The 21,004-nt window shown below is 36.6% G+C and overlaps 2 protein-coding genes across 6 annotated transcripts; both read left to right on the forward strand.

Annotated features, from left to right (window-relative positions):
- The first annotated feature begins 302 nt into the window (after positions 1 to 302).
- LOC137951361 (homeotic protein knotted-1-like) lies at positions 303 to 6,629 on the forward strand. Of its 2 annotated transcripts, XM_068797972.1 has the most exons (6): positions 303 to 575; positions 712 to 1,077; positions 1,184 to 1,303; positions 1,494 to 1,629; positions 5,722 to 5,975; positions 6,134 to 6,629. In XM_068797972.1, exons 2-6 carry the CDS (start codon positions 820 to 822, stop codon positions 6,335 to 6,337), a joined length of 972 nt encoding a protein of 323 aa, XP_068654073.1. In that variant the 5' UTR covers positions 303 to 575; positions 712 to 819; the 3' UTR covers positions 6,338 to 6,629. The 2 variants fall into 2 exon arrangements, with proteins under 2 accessions (XP_068654073.1, XP_068654072.1); XM_068797971.1 differs by having other exon boundaries at positions 303 to 1,077.
- A 7,929-nt stretch (positions 6,630 to 14,558) lies between these two features.
- On the forward strand, positions 14,559 to 20,809 carry LOC137951592 (uncharacterized). Of its 4 annotated transcripts, XR_011112141.1 has the most exons (13): positions 14,562 to 14,959; positions 15,199 to 15,254; positions 15,804 to 15,874; positions 18,385 to 18,463; positions 18,592 to 18,666; positions 18,800 to 18,914; positions 19,049 to 19,106; positions 19,194 to 19,265; positions 19,661 to 19,791; positions 19,864 to 19,987; positions 20,086 to 20,225; positions 20,318 to 20,516; positions 20,649 to 20,809. XR_011112141.1 is itself a non-coding variant. In XM_068798356.1 (12 exons), exons 2-11 carry the CDS (start codon positions 15,213 to 15,215, stop codon positions 20,171 to 20,173), a joined length of 855 nt encoding a protein of 284 aa, XP_068654457.1. In that variant the 5' UTR covers positions 14,559 to 14,959; positions 15,199 to 15,212; the 3' UTR covers positions 20,174 to 20,181; positions 20,318 to 20,809. The 4 variants fall into 4 exon arrangements, 1 of the variants encoding a protein (XP_068654457.1); XM_068798356.1 differs by having other exon boundaries at positions 14,559 to 14,959; positions 20,086 to 20,181; positions 20,318 to 20,809; XR_011112142.1 differs by having other exon boundaries at positions 14,560 to 14,959; positions 20,301 to 20,809.
- The last annotated feature ends 195 nt before the right edge of the window (positions 20,810 to 21,004 follow it).

Below are 21,004 nucleotides of genomic sequence, written 5' to 3' on the forward strand. Positions count from 1 at the left end.
CGTGTAGAGTCGGTAATGAGGTGAATCCGCCACCGAACGTGTGGCGACTGTCTATGGAGGTAGATCGGCAGCAATCAGGATTCAGAACCGTTGATTTGATGTTTCATATGAGAGGAACCTGTTCCTCAGCCAGTCGTCAAATTTGTTATTTGTTTTTTCGGAAAATTTAAAAGTACAGGAAGCTAGCTAGGGCATTTGATATTTACGATCAAATATGCACAGTAAATACGTAAGAGTTGAGATGAAAATATGATAAGAAAACGGGGAGAATTAGAGGAACCCTTGAAAAATCCTCCCCTTCTTGTCTCAATACAACCCACGGGCTCTGTCGTCCACCTTTGGGCTCTCTACCCCTATCCTTCAGAATTTATAACTGGGTTGTGGCGGTTTCCGGCGGATATGTCTCGGGTGAGATATCCCTTCGCGTGACGTCTAAGTACATGCAGCAGTCTCCCTCTCTCTCTCTCACTTCCACCGCCACTGCGATCGCCTCCATTTCTTCGATTTGACATAATGAGAAAGGATAGCCAAGGCTTGCGGGCTTCCCTTTCTAGGTTTCTTCTCATGAAAAACTAGTCAGTACCCACTCTTCGTCTCTCTCTCTCTGTCCTACCCTCTGTGGTTTACATCTTTTGACTCCTTTTAGGGTTTTCCGCTGTTTGAATTTTCTCTCAAACTCTCTGACCTGGCTCTTAATCGCTGGAAATGGAGGATTATACACATGTGAGCGACAATGCTACTGTTAGAGGGAGTTTTGTATATAGTTCAGCAGTTCCACCGAACGGGTCGGTGTATGGCAGAAGCAGCGACAGCTCCGCCATGCAACCCCAGCAGGTTCTCCCTCCAACCTCTTATCACGGAGACTCCTTCGCTGTGAAGACGGAAGGAGCTTCTTCACAGCATATGCAGGAATTTCAGTACCCTTTCATTAGAGGGGCTGGCGGTGGTGGTGGGGGTGGTGGGTCAGTGCAACCTCAAGAGAACGGTAGTCCCACGGAGGTTGACGCAATCAAAGCCAAAATTGTAGCTCATCCTCAGTACTCTAATTTGTTGGAAGCTTACATGAACTGTCAAAAGGTAAAGGAAAGAAGATCAGGGAAAAGCAAAACAATTTATGTACAGAAATGATGAGAAGCAGATAAATGGATTCCTTTTTTCCTACTTAATTTCTTCGTTTATATAGGTGGGAGCTCCACCGGAAGTCTTGGAACGCCTCACAGCCATCGGAAGAGAGTTCGAATCACGCCCGCGTTCTAACTTCTGTCGAGACACGGCTACAGACCCCGAACTCGATCAGTTTATGGTGAGATTCAGTTGACACAAAAATTCTAATGTTAAAGAAAATCATTTCCTGCTTTAATCGTCAGTGCTGCAGTTTTGCTAATTAACAGTGAAATTGATGATGCATTTTGCGTTTCAGGGTCTTTTGATTTTTCTTCCGTCTCTTTCATTAATTCCGCCTCTGGGCATTTCTTCTTTTTGTTCAACTCCAGGAAGCGTACTACGACATGTTGGTGAAATATAGAGAAGAGCTGACAAGGCCTTTGCAGGAAGCCATGGATTTCATGAGGAGAATCGAGTCACAGCTGAATAGCTTGAGTAATGGCACCGTACGCATTTTCTCTCCAGGTTAAAAAAAAATCTCTCTTTTACAGCTCAAAGATCTGCAAAAAAAAAAAAAAACAAAGAAATAAACAGCAGAAACAGTGAAGAAGAACGACATTATGATGCGACTACATAAGGAGAGATCGAGAGAGCTTTCTTTCTCCCTCGTTTTGATTGTAAAAAAAAAAAACAATTGAAAATTCCCAGGGATTAAAAAATACGGATTTCAATACAACTTCCAGTGGCCGTAACCGTACACCTGTTGTTGCACTCTGCAGTGAAAGCCACTTCTCCCTATTTCTCTCTCCTGACTCCCCCCCCCCCCCCCCCCCCCCCCGTCAAACCCCCGTTTCTTGCGTAGAGACTTTGACTGAATTACGTTTGCGATTGCGAGGTCCAGATACGGATGAAAACCCTTCACGAGGCTATAGTACTCTCCTTTTCTTCTCTCTCTCTCTCTCTCTCCCTCTTTTTCTCTTACAGAAAAGAACAAAGACAAAACGATCTTATGTGAGATCTTATCTGGAATTGAAAACACACGTTGGCCTCTATTAGGGTTTCCAGGCAGCTTCCTTCTTCTTTCCTTGTCTCTCTTGTATCCTGTCTCTGCGTGTCAACTCCTTTTATAATTTCTTTTCTGCTCCTTCTCTCTGTGACATTTAGTTATTTTCATTATTATTTCGATTGCATTTCTTTTACTTTGTAAATCACCTTTTTATACCCATAAAAATGGCAGTAGCTAATGTGGTGCTTGTTGATCACTGCTGAAATCTGTTTAAATGCATGAAGATTTGTTGCAATATGAAATGAGTTGTGTTCAGTTCAGTACTGGACATCCATGAATACATTTAGAGGGTCACACTGGGTGTGGTTGCTATCAACTTACCCTTCCCCATCAATCCATGTTATCGATAGTTCTTATGGTTCTAATGACATGAGTACGGTGGTTTGCATCTTTTTAATGATCTTAAGGGTTACAAGCTTACTCTTGACTTGTTCTTGGCTGGTAATATGCTTTTTTCTTTGCTATGATGGGAAGATGGATTCACTTGCATTAAAATAGTATGACATCAATTGTTTGGCTTAAAGGGGGTTCAAAGTTCACCTGCCTCAATAATAACAATTCATGTCCAAATTTACCCTGCCTTTTGCTTTCTCAAGTTACATGGCCTGTGAAAAGTTAGTATAAACTTGTGCTGCTTTTTGTCATGTCATCAATGATTTAAGTAGAAAATGAATGAAGAAGAATCCAAAGGCTTCTGAATCGGTGTTGCTTTGAAAAGCATATTTCTTGTATTCCTTAGCAGGTAGGGCAAGAGTTGATAAAAAACTGATCCAATTTCTCGCTCCTGTTGAACCATAATGTTGTTCACACAACATGCATCTGTTTTGCAAAAACATATTGCTTCTGGAACCCTCTCATGTCATTTGTTTGCTTTATTATCTGCATTTACTGTTTCGAGTGAATAATGGGAAACATGTAAGAACCTGTTTATGAGTGTAGAACTACAACAGCTTCAACAGCAGTCTCTCCATTTCTCTTATTCACCCAATTGTCCATGCCTGAAACATTGATTGTTCCCTTGTAAATCCTTTCATGTCTGCCACTGGAAATGACTTTGGGATTGCCATAGGGAAGAAGAGATGTACAATTTGTTCCATGCTGAGGCTTTCATTTTTAAAGATGTTACGGTACATTCAACCTTTTTGGGTGCCTTCTGCATTTAAGAGCTAGTTTGAGCTCAGGTAAGAGTAAAAGAGGTTGTGCCTCTTGAGTATTTGTTCAATTATGAGATCACTATTAAAAAATGCTTTTACCAAATTTCTTGAAGTATGACAGTACTGTGTGCATAACCAAACTCTTTATCTCCCCTATATTCAGAAGGTGTGCAATTTATGTATGTGCTTTTTCAGTTTTAAGCCAACTTTTGCCTCACCAACCTAGCTTTTAGACTGTAGAGTAAGTACTAAAGGATGACTTGAGTATATGTAGGAGCAAGCGCTTGTCAGAACTGTCATAGTACGTTTTCAAACGAGATACATATTTGGCTTAGGATATTCATGCTGGAATTTAGTAGGATGATATTGGGAAAAACATTCAAATGGAATTTGGTACTAGTTTTGGAATGGTTTAGAAGAAGTGGAGACCAATTAAGATGTCTATGTGGCATGAGCAATGCAAGGTTAATCATTGATGGGTGTCACAGTTATTGAAGCCAAACCCATGTGCCGGTAAGATTGTCATCATGGAATTAAATGTTGGTATCCACTTCATCCATATTGTATTCATTCTAGTCCCTTCCCTATGGGATGCATTTCTTATGAACATCTTCTCGGACATGAATTTAAAAAATTGTTGCAAAAAGATTGAATGTTGCTAGGAACCATTTGGAAATCCGAAAGGGAAGAAGAAGAAGTTTTTTCTGAGAAAACTGAGCAACAATTGCTTTATATTTATCCTGTCATTCTTGCTGTATTATTCACAACTCTCTTTTTGGAAGATCTGTAAATATATTTCCTATTGATTTATGGTTTAGAACCAATTAAAGCTGAATAATTTCATTGTTTGGCAATAACTCTGACATGTGTGTTTTCCGTACTTGTTTAAAAATGACTTGTAAGAGGCCAAAATGAGTTGTGACAGTTGAATGTTCCATGGTTGTATGTTACTTATAACTGAAGGTAATTAAGGTCGTGAGCAGGTAACTCTTTGGTATTTGATGCTAGTGATTAAAAGCAGAAATGGTGCTGCAGGGAATCTCGGTGTGGCAAGTTACTTGTATACATGAACTTTTCATTCAATATTCTATTTTAAAATAAAGGAAAATACTTATTGCATTCTCATATTGATGGAACAATGAAGATTTTAGTATACTGTGGAGAGGAGTACATAATGTAGGGTATTCTGTAGAATTAACTGAAGGCACAAAGCTGTGGCAAGCTTTGAAAGTTTGGTTATCAACTATTCTGCACTCCATAGGTCATTCAGTTTATCAAACCATATCCTACTGCTGTAAAAACAAATGGGCTTCAAGGCTGAATGCTGCATTATTAACTGCATTTGTTGTCCACTTTGACCGACCCACATATCAATTTTGGGGTTTGAATGTGATGTAATTTCCCATCCATATCCCTTGAAAAGATTTTAACTTTCAGCTTCCTATATTATTAAACCTGAAAAAACAGATAAACATTCTCATGATCAGGAAGCCAACAGATGTCTGAGTATTTGCTTTTCTCTGTTGGGTTGTGTCTTAACCAGTACTCAAGTCAATTGATGGATAGGATTATCTAAAAAAAGTGCAGTTGTATAAAGTATTAGCGAAAGAACTAAGCAATTCATAATATGACAAGAACATGGGAGTCAAATGTGTTGCTTTGGTTTTGGGTTGTTTGTGTGGGAGCATATGTAGATCCAACATACATATGCATTTAGAGAGTGAAATGATTGCCAATCTATTCTTGCTGATTTGATTTTCTTACAAGCATTTTGGATGTATCAAATGTCTCATGGAGGACAATGACAATGTTGTTTCATGATGCAGAAAACAATTTCAAAAATCTTTGTAGCTGGTCACTGATGACTTCAAAAGTATAGAGGTCTAAATGGAGCTACTTTTCATCCACAATGTTCTTCTTTTCTGTACTTACCATTGTGTTGAGTTTTGTTAAGAACCGTTCTACATGGCATTCGGAGTTAACTTTTATGTACTAGAAGAAATAGGGTTGGGCTTCTCTACTCTAAAGCTTGAGCTGTTTCAGTATGATGTCTTTCTTCTTCGTTTGAGAACAAGTTTGATGGGGCTCTTCTTTGAAAATATGTTTGAGAATATGTTTTATGCGGCTCTACCCTCGTTTGTGATAGAGACTGTTTGTGACATTGTAGCAAGGGACGAACTTTAACTTTTTAATCATATGATTTCTACATATTAGGCATCTTTGTGCTGATGATTCATGAATGATGCTTGCAATTTTTTTATCTTTAGTTTGTTAATGTTAAGCTGATAAAGACTATTCGAATTTTTTATGACATCCAGTCTTTTGATTGCATGTTGTGTGTTGCTATCTTCTGCTGTCCATTTAATAATGCATAATACTTTCCAACTGATATTGCAGATGAAAAATGTGAAGGTGTTGGATCATCTGAAGAGGACCAAGACGGCAGTGGGGGAGAAACAGAACTACCAGAAATAGATCCCCGTGCTGAAGAGAGAGAACTGAAGCATCACCTCCTAAAGAAGTATAGTGGTTACTTGAGTAGCCTTAAACAAGAGCTTTCCAAGAAGAAGAAAAAAGGTAAGCTTCCAAAGGAAGCAAGGCAGAAGCTGCTCAGCTGGTGGGAGCTGCACTATAAATGGCCCTATCCATCTGTAAGTCTTCACCGTTAATGAGTTTTGGATATTGAAATCAAACAAAATACACTGATCTTTTGCCCTAATGAAAAATAAAATTAAAAGTTCTAGAACATAGCATGTTTTTATTTTTTATGATGTGGCTGATTGTTTGTAATCTATATGACAATGACCAGGAGTCAGAGAAGGTTGCCCTTGCAGAATCAACTGGTCTTGATCAGAAACAGATCAATAATTGGTTTATTAACCAGAGAAAACGGCATTGGAAACCATCGGAAGACATGCAGTTTGTCGTGATGGATGGGCTCCATGCCCAAAACACGGCGCTCTACATGGATGGCCACTTCATGGGTGACAACTCCTATCGCTTTGGTCCCTAAGTTCAAAGTTACACCTCTTTACATCATGAGATATTGATTGATAAGGGTGTGATGGGTATTGTTGGCAGAGAATTAAAGATGTAACCTCTGCCAAGTGATAAGTAAGTAAATCATAGTGTTGGTGCTTGTCATTCTTAATGGTCTTTATTGTGGTTGTGTCATTGCTGTTGATGTTGTTCCTACTTTAGTTGTTTTCAGTTGTTATTTCTTGGATAATAGCGGTGGGGGACAGGGCTGTGCAGTGATTGTGTATTCTTTTTGTTTGTTGAGGATGAAGAGATGCTTGCAAGTGTATCCTTAAGTGTGTCGAATAGCATCTCTGGGACAAAAGAAAAAAGTTGTGGCCTCTTTATGCAGCGGTAGTACACAAAAGAACATCACTCTGATTCAGACCGGTCTCTTCTGCATGATGGGTATGTCTCCGGCTGCTTGCTGAGGGGATCCAAATCTATTCAGGATATCGATTGTGCCAGGTTTGTTCTTTTCCGGGTTAAAGGCATGGATAGCCGTTGTTGTTGGAATTGGTTGATCTTGCGTTTCAAATCATGAGAAACTGTCTCATTTTACTTTGTATGATGAGGGCTTTATTTCAGATCACATAAGCTGGGCTGGTGGCAGTCCCTTTCAGGAATGGATTGTGGCACGCCTTTGGTCTCATTGGTCTGCCGGGGTTGTTTATTCGCGTTGTCTTTACGGGATTTCTCAAAAGCTTCTGTTCAAGATCTTTGATTCCGAACAAAAAAAATAAGAAACTGACAAGTTATCGTTCTCTTAATGTCCAAGAGCTTGCGGATAAGCTGTGCGCTATTCTGCTGCTTGTATGTTCAAACATCTTTCTACGTAGCGTATGCAATTGAGAGTAGACAAAGTAATAATCTATACGTAGGGTTAAATTCTCGTAAAGATAGAATTTGATAATGGTGTTTTTCGACAGAAAGAAACAGTTTTAAGTTGGTTTGGCTACACAAGAAGGTTGATCACATAAAAATATTTATGTTGTTACCTATTTTAAGTAAAACTAAAGGTAACCTATTTGAGTCTTAATGATTTTGTTGATTTATTGTTCACCAGGCAAAAACATGATAGATACTTGCCGGTGTAAAATTAGAAAATTTTGATAAATTTGCATGGGGGTGCCAACTCAAGAGCAAAGCCGGAATTTCTCAAAATTTTTGTAGAACTCCTGCATTTTTCAGTTCTTTTATTATTCTGTAGAGATTGGATCTTTCCTTTTCTCGTTTCTTTCTCTTTTTTTACCTCTCTCTCTCTCTCTCTCTCTCTTTCTAATTTTTGCTCTTTCAATTTTCTTTTCTTCCCTTTCTTTCTTATTTTAAACTCTTAATTTCTTTTCTTCAATTCTTCCTTGTAATCATATTAGAGTAGTCCTTCTTTGGGACGTTCTTCATCTGAATCCTACCTGGATAAAAGAAAAGTAGACTAGAGATTTGTCAATCTATCATATTAAGTATTTCAAAATAAGTATATTTTATGTAACATATTATATTTGAATAAAATATATTTAAGTATGATTTTGAAGGCAATATATTTCAAGTCAATCCAATCAATCTAAGAAGAGATATGCCCATTGGAGCTCAAAGATTTTACTACACAACGAATCAAACCAAGTAATTAGAAACGATTCAAGGTGAGAGGTTTACATATTACTTAATGAAAAAGAAGTTTTTCTTTTTTTTTCATGAGACGATTCGACCTAACCCTCCAATTCTCTTTCCCCATTACTTAAACATTCTAAAAGTTACTTATTCACCACTCTTCATGTGTTTTCTCTTATCTTAGAGTTTGATTAAGACAACATACATCCACAAATATATGTATATATATATATATTTCGTGCACAATAGGAGAAAATAGCTCCTCCCCCTATTTCTTCCCCACCTCCTTTTTTCCAACCTCTCTAACTTCTCTCCAAAGTTATTTTTAACCAAACCTACAACCCTAGACCTTTTTAAATCATGTCTTAGTCCCTAAACACTCTCTCCCTTCTTTAAAATCACTTATACCCAAAAAAAAAAGCATTGGAAGAACAAAATGCATGAAACAAAAACAACAACAACATAAAGTTATTGCCACTTACAAATTTAACACTTAAAATTGGGGAAAAAATATCGCTAATTTTAGAAGGGCGGGTGCATCACTTAACAAACATGTTTCAATCCATTATGGAAGCAAAAGTCTCCTTTTTCTCCTCAACATGCAATAGATTATGAAATTCAACAAAATCTATTTTTGGTAAGTATTACTTTTCACCACTCCCTTTTCCATCTCCATCAAGCCAAAATTTCCATCCATCACTCAACCTTCTTTTTATTTCTTTATTCCAGTCAACACATCCATACTTTTTTGTCCAACCATGAAATCCACTCTATTTATCTACAATTTCATTATACCAAATTAATCAATTCCAAACACAACCATATACCCTACCACCTCAATGCAACAAAACACCAAACCTACCCCACACTAAAACAATTACTCTCAATTCAGCCCTATTCTAAACCAACACATGAATCCAATCATTTACACTACATATCAAGAAAACAACTTCCACTATTTTCTCCTCACCCCAACTCACACAGATCACCAATGTCCAGTCTGCATATAACTCACTCAACTTCCTCAGACTTTTCATCCATCTTAACCGCTTCCTCTCCTCCTCAAACAAATGCTCCCACCCTCACAAATCATGCTCTATCACGCTACTCTTCCAACCAACCACCCATATGACAATGCCTACCATGTTCCCTCCATAAACCCTACCAGACATTAACTTCCTATTTTCCAACTCAACCCCCACTCAAATCACTTTCCAAACCCAAACCATAAACCAAACATTCACCTTCCTCAATCACTCACCCTACTCAATCCACCCCTCTACTAAACCAAGATTATCTCCCAGTTATCCATCCAAATCCCTCCAATATTCCACCTATCTTAGCATTAACACTTCTTCCCAACTAAATAACTCCTTCCAACCAATGAAACTTTACTCATACCAGCCTTCCAACATTAACTCCAATGTAAAACCTATATCCCTAACACACTCATCACAATTACCTCTTTAATCAATTATCTCAACATTTCAAATCCCTCCAACCCATGTTTGTTAAACTTCATCTGAATATATACAAATGTGCACAAATCTTTGCCTTCTTTTGGTCTCAATAGTTCAACAAGTAACTGCTTTAACACAAAGTTGGTTAGCTTTAGATCTTGCTCTCAAATTAATCAAGCACCACCTCTCCTAAGCACAAGATCATGAGACATTTCTGAAGATTATAGTGCACTTCAACCTGACTAGAAGAAAGCTTACATCCATTTTGTCATTCTTCAACATTGAGGGAATTGTTGGTTTCCAAGGGGCTTAGAAAGAATATTCAATTGCTCCTAAAAGAGGCAAAATAATGAAAATAATAATAATTGAAGAGAAAACCATATATTAGAAACATGGAAAAGCATCAACCAAGAAATTGAAAGGGAATGGAGGTTTAGGTTTTAGGGTGTGAGCCTAAGGGGCAATTTTTTTGCCAAATTTGCATGGGGTCACCAACTCAAGGGCAAAGATGGAATTTCTATAGACGGTCAAAGTAAGTCAAAAGCAATCTTGAGTTTTTATTTCTTATAGTATTCTCTAGAGATTAGATCTTTGTCAAATTAACTATCTCTCTCTTTCATTTTTTTACAATTATATAAATTAGATTTCCTTGGTTGATGTAATTGAAAATGTTTATTGAAGTAATAGTTTCCTAATAGATGTAAGTCAAAAACTATAAATAGGGGAAACTAGCATAAACAAAGCATCCAAAACCAAAGAATTTATTTTAGTTTACTCTCTCTCAATCCTTTTCTCCCTTCCTCTCTCAAATTCGTGCCCTAGCACCTATCCTGTCTTTTTTCCTCTCTTCTTCTCTCTCTCTATTTCCATCTCTTGTTCTAATTAATTCTCTCTTCTTCCCTTCTTTCTTATTCCAACCCTCTTAACCTCTATCTTTCAATTCTTCCTTCCATTTTAGGAAAAAGATAGGGGCATCTTCACAGGGTTTCTATCAAAATAAAATGGAAAGAGAACTTTTTGATTGAGGTTCTAGTGGGACTATTCTTGATGGAAAGGTCAAACTACAATGGGAAATTTGTGATATGGCAGAAAGTTTTAACTTTAAAATGAATGTTTCTCATTAAGACGTTGGAGTTTGTTGTAGACCAAATGCTAAGCTTGAAGTCTTTGTGCAAGTTTGAGCTGGAAATGTCTATGTAAGATTGATCTGGAAAACATGTTGAGCCAAACATATTCTTAATGTGGTAGTATGTGCTTATGAGAATTGCAAAAAAATAAATAAATTATAATTACTTCTCTAAGAAACTTTGATTGAAACTTGAATGAATAAATGATATAAGAAGTCACCTATTTACACAAAAAATAAAAAATAAAATCCAACATGTGGTGAAATAGTTGAGGACATATAGGAGTCGCTAGCGGGCTCAAAGATTGACTTTCCCATTGAGATTTGAACACTTAGGGCTTGTTAGTGCGCAACATAAGTGAAATGTATTTCACTTACACTGGGGAAAGTGGGCCGAAACGCGTTAGTAGGCACCGTAAGTGATGGGGAAAAGTGAAATACAATTGTATTTTATTTTTCCCCGTTTCAGGCATAAAACGATGGTAAGTGAAATCAGAGGGGTCGAGCTCTGATTTCACGTACCACCGTTCAAATACATCTCGAGCTCAGGTTGTCGGGGAGGAAGCTCTATTGAACGAGGTTTCGGAGAAATTTTTTTTTCTCTCTCACAACCTTCGACGCCTTCTACTTTTCTTCTCTCTCGGCCTCCCTCTCCTCTCCCTCTCAACCTCCGTCGCAGAGCACGGGAGGTTGAGCCTCTGCCACAGAGCCTCTCGTCATCCCTCTCTTCTCCCTCTTAGCATATCATCGGAGCACCCCCTCCGTCGACATAGTCTCCCGCCGCTAAGGAAGACGACTCATGCAGGAAGACAATGGTTTAATTTTTCCTAAGGAAAAGTTAAACCGTCATAAAATTATAATTATAATTTTTTATTTATAAAATAATTATTTTTATTTATTTAATATATTTATTTTATAATTACTATATTAAATTAGTGATTTAATAGTCATAATTAAAATATTTTTAAATTAAATATTTGATAAAAAATTTTGGTTTAATTATTCATTGCTATAATTAATTAAACCAATGGTTTTACATTTTGTGACAATATATTTTTAATTAATAATACATAAAAATATATTATGTTATTGATAAATATTTATTTATTTATTATATTAAAATTTTATTATTATATTAAATCAATGCTTTTAATGTTAAAACATATCTTATGTTATTAAAAATAATTTATTTATTTATTATATTCACTTATGCTATTTTTTATTTTATTTTTTATTTTTAATAATTTATTCTAGTCGCACGTACTCAGAGGGAGTCTGCAATACAATCTGCAAAAGCGTCATCTTATGTTTAAGCAATTCAGATGTGGCGAAATTATTGACTATTATGTTTAAATGCCACTAAATATTTTTTGTGTTGTACTTTTGTATGAACAGATGTAATTTTTTATATTAAAAAGGTGATTGAGTTATATTTTTATTATTTTTATTTTTATTATTACGATATTTGTATAATTATTTCATATTTAGATATTTGATTATAATTTTAATAATATAAAAGTAAGTATTTGTTTAATTATTATATTTAATATATTTTATTTATTAACTAATATTAATTTAATTTTTTGATAGTCAGATATATCAAAATATTTTATTTAATAAATAATCTATATGCACTTTACACCACACTTTCCATTGTGCACACTAACACAAACAAGTATTTTACACTGCACTTTCCATTGCACACACTAACACAAATAAGTACTTTACACTACACTTTCTATTGCACACACTAACACAAACAAATACTTGACATTCCCTCTCACTTTCCCTAGGGAAAGTACTTTTTCATTGTATTTCATTTCCCTCCGCACTTACATTGTGCACTAACCCCCCCTTAAGAAATAATTCAAAACTCTGTTTTCAAAAATAGTTCAAAATCTAAATTTTATTTGTGTTTCTTAAAGTTAATTTATACAATCTTGATTGGGAGCATCTTTCACTAGTTTATAAGATCATGATTGAGAGCTTCTTATCTTCCCTTGTTTGTGAGATCTTTATTCAAAGGATCTTGATTAAGAGTATCATGTAGAACATCTTCTCTAGTGAACAATGTGGGAGAATTGCCTTCCATGGGATGTCAGAGTTGGCTTGCTTTGCATGAAGCATTGTGGACATGCATGAATGTTATGTAGAGGTTAATTTGTCCTTTGCATGGAGTTTCTTATGAGAATATGTCTACCAATTGATTCTTAGAAGATATATATATAACTCTAGCTTGAAGTTTCTCACCAATAAAATGGCAATCAATTTCACTGTATTTGGTTCCTTCATGAAAGACTGGAATAATTGCAATTTGAATAACTACTTGGTTACCACAATATGGCTACATAGAACTGGTTCTTGAAAAACCACATTCAGTTAGTCAAGACTTTAGCCATAACATTTTAATCACTGCATGAGTCATAGCATAGTATTCAGCTTATGCACTAGACCTTGCTATCACATTTTGCTTTTAGTTGTGCCAATGTACTAGACTACCTCCCATCATAGTACAATAACCTGAAGTAGACTTCCTATCATCCAATGATTTTGCCCAATTTGAATCGGCAAATCCCTTATTATTAATGTTAGCAAAGAAAATATTAGGCTATGTAACAGTGAGATGGATCAGCTAACCAATTAGTTGATGAAAATTTCCTACATCAACATCATTTCAAGATTCAATGCGTAGTTTCATATTCAAATCCATGGATTGCCAATGGGTTTACACCCATCCATGTTTGTTTCTTCGAGGAGGTCCAAACTTTACTTCTTTTGGGAGAAAACAATGTTATGCCAAGATTGTAATACCTCAATCCCTAGGAAGTATTTAAGACGTCTCAAGCCCATTGTAAAAAAATACCTCACTATCCGTTACTAATATATTATTAACATAGATGGCCATGAAAGCCACACCACTAGTAGTGTGTTTAACAATATGAAGTGATCTGCCTCACATCTTTTGAAGAAAAAAACCAAGAACCACCTTGCAAAGCTTATTAATCCATGCTCGTGGAGATTGTTTTAGCCAATAGATAGACTTCCTAGATGACATACCTTCTCCCCCTCAATCGTAAAGCCATGTAGTTGGGACATATGAACTTTTTCAATAAGGTCACCTTTAAGAAATGCATATGGAGTGATTGAAAGAAAATATAGACACCTATTAGGAATAGCTCATGCTATTATATTATCCATGAATGTTCTGCAATTTTATTGGCTATATGTTGTTCTGGATCAACTTTTTTTCAAAATTATTCCTAGATTTTCCCCTTTATCTTTTACTTGCTCATGTGTTTGGTAGTCTATTTTGTCCATCAACTGTCCCCCACCACAATAAATTTGATCCCCGAGCGGTTAAATGTATTTTCCAAGATACTCTAAAAATTAGAAAGGTTATGTTTGCCATGCACTCCCTCTTCATAAAATCTTCATCTCTTCTTATTTTAATTTTTTTGAAGACACCTTTTTTATTCAAGTACATCTCCTCTAGGTTTTACTTGCATTGCATGGATGCCTTACTACTATCTTTTAAGCAAGAAACCCTAATATTCATCAATAATTGCATAACATGTAAGGGTGGTGGTGTTCTTGGGTACTGAGAGTAATTTTACTAATAGCTTAATCATAAGTTAATAAATGAATTACTCTGGGCAGCTAAGAATACTACCACCTATATATGCTATAATTGAATGACACATATAGAGGTGGTGGTGTTCTTGGTTGTCGAGGCTAGTTGCATGAATAACTTAATATTAAGTAATACATGAATTACCCTTAGGAGTTAAGAACAACCACATATATATATGTTATAATTGAATGACACATATATAGGTGTGGTGTTCTTGGTTGTCGAGGCTAGTTGAAAAATCGTTTTCGTTGATAAGCCATAAAAAAATTAAAAAGAAACGCTTCGGGGGAGAAGCTAGGCAGATATGGGCAGAGATGGTTACTGAAATTCCCTCCTCGCCAACCATTTGCTATAATGATTGGCCAAAATGAGGTTTCACCAACCATAAGCCATAAAAAAAAAAAATTTAATGAAGAAGACGGAGTTGACAAGGTGGCTGTGGTGGGCTAACTCGAGGCAACGAAGTCTCCATCCGTCTACCTCGCCATCTTGGCTGGCTACCAGTTAAGGCTGTTCCCAACGAGGCTAGACGGACAAGGGTGCCGCAGGCCCTCGGCTCACGGTCACATCACCATCTTCTCCCTTGGTCCTCAGCTCACAGTTACCACACCGACTTCTCCCTTGTTCCTCAGCTCCCAGTTACGCCACCGACTTCTCCCTTGAAGCTTGTATTTCACTGTTCGCGTTCCAATGTTTACCGCCCAAGCTCCCCGATGCAAACTGAATATCTCCGAAATACTAAGGCCTCCGCTTATAGGTTGTAGCAGTCTGTGCTTCTACTGACAAATTTAGGTAGGTTTGTTTTTTACTGTAGATATGCTGTACCCACTACTGCCTCGCTTCATATTTTCTTTGAACGTGCCTGTAAGAGCATGCTCGTCTTTTATTTAATTTTTGACCTCTTGACTTAGATTTAAATTGGATTTGCTGGCTCTTCCGTGATAAGCAATGGTCCGTCGGAAGGGCTTGCTAATTTAAACTCTCCAGTGTCTATTATAAAATTTTGCGCTTAGAATGTAGTTCTTTTTCAGAAAGGGTTGCAGAGATGCCTCCATCACCTGCCTTCTTTCGCTCCATATATAGTGAGGTGAGTTTCATGCTCTCATTGGCATTACCTTGATTGATGTAGGTTTTTCTGTTGCCAGTTTAGATGTGTGGTGGTGATTGATGTGTGAATTTTCCATTCGGTTTTATTCATATATGAACAAATGTGCTGGCTATTGAGACTTTTAGTTTTAGTCTACCCCTTGGTTGCGAGTGCCCTCTCTTGGTGTTTGCTCAATCTAGCCACTTATTAAATTCTTCGGCAATTTTGGGTTTAATATGAACAGCTGTTTGATCAAAATCACAATTATTGTGGTTCAACGTAACATATTCTATCATTCAGAAGAAAATGGATTTGCTAAAAAAAATTTATCATGACAAATCTAAATAATGGACTTGGAGCAAAATGCTAAGGAACACTTTGTCTGAGTCATGAGTCACAGACTAGTGGTCATATTGAATTTAGGCATAATTTTTACAGCACTTCTGTTTTTTGCATTTAAATGGAGTTTTAAGTTCATTTACCTTTTCATGGTGCTTGTGAGGTTGGTAGATAGTGGTAAAGTCTTACATGGTCAGTGTAATCTTGCAGATAGAAGAAGTTGGATGGGAACATCTTGTCAAATTGGAGGAAGATTTAACCTCTCTTAGCTTTCGTATCTTGTAAGTTTAGACAAGGCAGATTTTATTCCCTATGTGATTGATTTTATTTATTTATTTATTTTATATTGGCATCAAAAGTATTCAGAATTGAGCTGATTTGAAACTGTGTATGAGTTGTGATTTTGATGATGAAGTCAAAGAGATTGTCAGGGTCAAGAGATAGTGGATGATGTAGCTATAGGGAAATGTTGGATCACTAAAATGGACCCAGACATCTGGATTGCCATGTGACGGGTGTATACCAGAGATAGGAAGGCAAAATTCTGCAAGATAATTGCTGACCAGTTCTGCTTTTTGGTGGCTGAAAGGCTTCAACTGTTGATCAGTTCTGCTTTTTGGGGGCTGAATGCTTCAACTGTTGAATGGTTCTGCTTTTCTTGAGGCTGAAATGCTATGAGATAGCTGTTGATCAGTTGTGCTTTTAGGAGTCCTGTTCAAAAAAAAAAAAAAAATAAAGAGGAATTTGTGTAGTTGGTAAAAGGATCTGATAACGATGATATCATTCACATATCTATAGTGAAACTTTATTTTCTATTGCTCCTTCCTTTAACTTGTCCTTTTTTGTTTTTCTTAAAGGATGGTCCTGGACTTTTCAAATTGAGTTTCTTCTAAGCCTTGGCTGCAGCTCAATACTTGCTTCAAACACTAGTTTATGTTTTCCATTTCTACCTACCTCCAATAATATGTAATGGATGCAATCCACTGGAAATTCAAAACTGGCATTCTTAGTCTTTTGTTGCTTTTTATTTGAAAGCAGTTGAAGTTGTTTATACTTCTAAAAGTTGGTCTAGGTCCCTCGCAAAATGGCTAGATGAAGTTAGGAGGTCTTTTCCTTACTACAAACTCTAGGATTTTTCCTAACATTGGCGTATGTGGGAGTCTTCTCACTAACAATATTTATTAAGAAGAGAGTACTGACCATTTATATTTGAATCAGCTGCCTTTGTTTGGCTTTTTAATGAAAGCATCCTTTCTCAAAAATAAGCTTGGAGGTTAAAACAGGAGAGACACTTTTTCTATCAGTTGATTGTCTCACATGGGAAAGAACATAGGGCTTCACTGCCCTGGTATATGTTTTAAATAAGAGGGCTTTGGTTCTAGAAGATGTCTTGTCGAAGTCTTTAAGAAAAACTGGCATTTGGGACTAAGTGAACTAATTTCTGCAATTTATATAAGACTTATCTGCATCTGGGACTTTTTACAATACCAATTGTGTATCAATTGGAGGTGTTGACATTATCAGAACTAGGAGCCCTTCTTGAAGGTCTTGTAGTTTAGTTGATCTCTTTACTGTGCCTCTCTTGAGAGAGGAATATTCAGCTACCATTTCAGTTTGGCTTTTAAGAAAAATTTCTGAACACATTTCTTGTAGTTATTTGACAGTTATTTGAGTTCATTTATAGATTGTTGAGTATCTCTTTAATCACAAGAGATCTTTTGCTATCTCTTTGATTCAGTAGTTGCTTGTCTAGGTGAGGAGCTTCCCATAACCAACATGTTTATGGAAGTGGTTTACTATTTGACTAGGCTTTAAACCTTAATGAGGACATCTATAGATCCTTGACTTTTGGTGATTCCTAGAAGTACCAATGGCTTAGCTATTCCTTGGCCACAAATGGAGCTTCCAGTCAAGACCTTACTGGGGGAAATGTCATACTGTTTTGATTAGTTTTTTCAGCTGTTCCATAGTTTTTTGGTGTTTTTTGTTAAGATCTGACCGGAATCATGCTGATGTACTCTTTCCTCATTTGGAGTATCTGTCTCAACATAATCTCTCTCTAGTTTTCCAAAAAAAAAAAAAGATAAAACGATTTGATTCGCCATTTTGTCTTAGACTTGGATTTGAGTGTAGGAGAAGTTTGGCACTAAAGAATTTTTATATGGAATGTAAATAAGGATGCTGGCATCAGGCAATCTGAGAAGAAACTTTTCTCTTGAATTCAGTTATAAACTAATTGATAAGAGGCAAGGTGTTTGATTCAGTTGTTTTACTTGGGGTAGGTGTGAAACAGTCTGGATGATCTCTTTGGAAATTAAATCATCATTGCTTGACTGGCTGAGTGATTGGGTTGTAGGCTAATGCTTATGTAATGGTTTGGATGATAAGTTTCTATTATTCTTTCTTTTCTTTTATTAACTCTTCTTTGAAGCCGAGCAGATGATGTGAATACCCAGTTTCCAAGTAATGTGTAGAAATTCCATCATCATTATTGCCAAACTCTTACCCCAATTATGTTGGAGCCAGTTACATCAATCTTTTGCCTCCACTGAGCCCACTTATTTGTTAGGTCCTTTGTAAGATCACCCATTCTTTGAAGCCTTTATGCAAACACGGATATGTTTAGAGCGTGGTAACTTCTATATACCATCCAGAACATCAAGCTTGTTTATTACCTGGGGTTGCTTGGACACTGATGGAAATATGATTGTGGTTCCTTTTCATTCCATTGTTCAAATTCTGTATCTTTTTCATGTCCAAGTAATAAAGCTTTCATGACTCTCATTCTTAGAGATAAGAAAGGACATGTGCACATGCTGGACATAGAGTTATTTCAAGATTATCCTAAGTCTGCCCCTTGTATCTCTGCTGTAAGTTTCTTAATTTACTTGTGTATTTACTTTTAATTTGTTCAGATAATTTCAAATGCTCATAAAGTAGTTACTTTGATAATAATTTAGGATCATGTAGTGACCTTGTTACTTGGTTTTTGCTACAGGATGTTCCTTACATTTGTGAATTACAGTGGTCAACTAAATCAAGACTTAAAGATGTAGTACAGCATTTCAGAGAGGTTTCCACTTTCCAGGACAAGCTTTAAACAGATTGAAGTTTATCAGTGATTTTATTTTGTTCCCTTGATTTCTTGTACATTTCATCTAATCAGTTCTTTCTATCATGGACGTGTCATCTTTATAAAATTCTAGCAACTGGAGAAACTACAAGAATTTTGGTCAACCATGGGTGAAATTGACCAAGGTCTTGCGGTCGTTGACAAGAAACAGTTATCTCGTGCGACAACATGTTGCCAAATCAGTCTTGGTGAGCCTGACAATTTATTTATTTTTGTATTTTTTCCTTTTGTTGTAGTTAGTAACACTGACCCACTCCCCCACCCCCACCCCCCTTCTTTTTTTCCTAGTCTTAGTTCTGATTGAAGGTGTCATCTTGTTCAGGAAACAACTCCTATTTAATGTTATCAATTAATTCCCATAGTCCAAAGTCTTTGCCAGAGTAAGTTCTTGTAAGGATTTTATTTGCACTTTCACAAAATGCAAATCACATGTTTGTTCAGGTAATGATTTGTTTGAATGGTGCCAGGTGTAGGTTTTTTGGTCCAGACTCTGCTGTAGATTCTTTCAGAAGAAAGTGGATAAAAAATCAAAGAGAATGGTTAGTCAAAATGCTATTTTCTTGCACCAACAACTTTGGAAGTCCACCATTATGTGCCCACTCTTGAAATCTTAATCTGAGTGTAACTCATTCCTCTTGTGGTTTGTATAATTATTAGCTGTTCACCAATTGTAGTTCCTATATCCTTTTATTGCTCTTTCCTTTTTTTCAAGTTCTTTTTGACATTAAGAGCTTGTAGATGATGCTGCGATCTGTAGGCTTCAGGAACTAAACCTACAAATATGAAGTTACATTGTGATAGTTTTCTGTTACGTAAGCTTCAGGAAGTTTGATGAGGACACAAACCTACAAATATGAAAATACATCATGATAATTTAGTGATACTTCATTGACTAACTAGCATGTTAACTTTATAAATTCTCTTTGTTTAATAGGGCCACTGACAAATCGGTTCCTGAAAATCTGGCAAATGTGCTGGAGACAACACTACCCGGACCTTCTTTTGTCAGTAAAGATGATCCACAAGTCGATTGTGGCATATGTTACGCAATATATCTTCCAGTCGGTAAGGTCTGTCCATATTGGATAGTTTGACTGACTTGAGATCATATACTGATTGGCTTTCTTGTGAAATGAGATTCTGAACTTGGAGTAATTAGTGGAAGTGCACCTGACTACACTTGTGACAACCCCAACTGCTGTAAAGCTTTTCATAGCCTGTGCGTAAGAGACTGGTTGCGCTCCATTACAACAACAAGACAGTATGCTGGGATTATCTTGAAGCTCAAGCTGATTTAGTTGGTTTGTTTTATGTATCTATCGTGTCAATGTCTACGTTCTCATATATTTTCACCTGCAGGTCATTTGATGTTCTTTTTGGTAACTGTCCATATTGCTCTGAGCCAGTTGCAGTCAAAGTTAATAGCAGCCACTGGACTACAAAGTGAAAACACTTGTAATTCTCTTCTGTCAGATGCTGGGTAGTTTTCTAGCATAGAGGTTTGCTTTGATTTTCAGCTTTCTGTAACTTGAGTTGTTTACCCTATTTAGCAAGTTTACATTTGACAAAGTCAGAAGTCTTGCCTCTGCAGCTCTCATGCTCCATCTCAAGCCCCTTTCAATAGAATGGCCAATGCAGATCTATTCAATTGCCATCGACCCCTTCCAGCTGATCTTACAAACCAATGGTCTCCCCCTTCAGAAGATGCATAGAGTCCTTGGTACCATGTGGTGGAACAAACAAAGAACATTACAAATGCGTACTTCATGCAACTTGAGTGGGCATAGAAAGTGATGAATTAAAAATATTTATTTCATGGGTCTACAACATTAGTTTTTATAAAATTATTTACTTCAAACATGATCAATGTTATTCTTTTTAGAAATAATATTAATGATGTTATAAACAAACTCCATATGTAGGTTCACCTAGGTTACAACCAGTTGCACTCCCTGCATCATCCGAGGAGATGGTGTTGACATTGAAGATGCATAATAGTGAATTATGTGGGAGGGGCGATTGTATGCCAAAGACAGAGTATGATAGTCAGTTAATTATCATATGTTAAATTATATTTTACCTATGATGGCTCCATCCACATCGGTTACATCTATGATCATGAGGCCCAAGCAGGGGCTCCAGTGTTGATGAGTTACTGAAAGACCTTGATGGGATCCTAGTGGAGTTTCAAGATGGACATAGGAGGGCATTGGGACTCCTTAAGTGTCTTTTTCACTCATTGGGTGGGCCATGTACTGAGGACTTAAATGGAGGTGAT

Source organism: Aristolochia californica, unplaced genomic scaffold, assembly GCF_029961685.1.
Source record: "Aristolochia californica isolate CCGP_79_NKW_82.1479 unplaced genomic scaffold, dmAriCali1.0.hap1 SCAF_15, whole genome shotgun sequence".
Taxonomy (NCBI): Eukaryota; Viridiplantae; Streptophyta; class Magnoliopsida; order Piperales; family Aristolochiaceae; genus Aristolochia; species Aristolochia californica.

Excerpts from the sequence above, each read along its gene's own strand:
- LOC137951361 (XM_068797971.1), top strand. The coding sequence starts at position 706 with ATGGAGGATTATACACATGTGAGCGACAATGCTACTGTTAGAGGGAGT. Across the intron at positions 1,304-1,493 it reads CCGAACTCGATCAGTTTATG|GAAGCGTACTACGACATGTT; the intron begins GTGAGATTCAGT and ends GTTCAACTCCAG. Across the intron at positions 1,630-5,721 it reads CGTACGCATTTTCTCTCCAG|ATGAAAAATGTGAAGGTGTT; the intron begins GTTAAAAAAAAA and ends CTGATATTGCAG.
- LOC137951592 (XM_068798356.1), top strand. The coding sequence starts at position 15,213 with ATGCCTCCATCACCTGCCTTCTTTCGCTCCATATATAGTGAG. Across the intron at positions 18,464-18,591 it reads CTGCCCCTTGTATCTCTGCT|GATGTTCCTTACATTTGTGA; the intron begins GTAAGTTTCTTA and ends TTTTTGCTACAG. Across the intron at positions 19,266-19,660 it reads ATAAAAAATCAAAGAGAATG|GGCCACTGACAAATCGGTTC; the intron begins GTTAGTCAAAAT and ends TTTGTTTAATAG.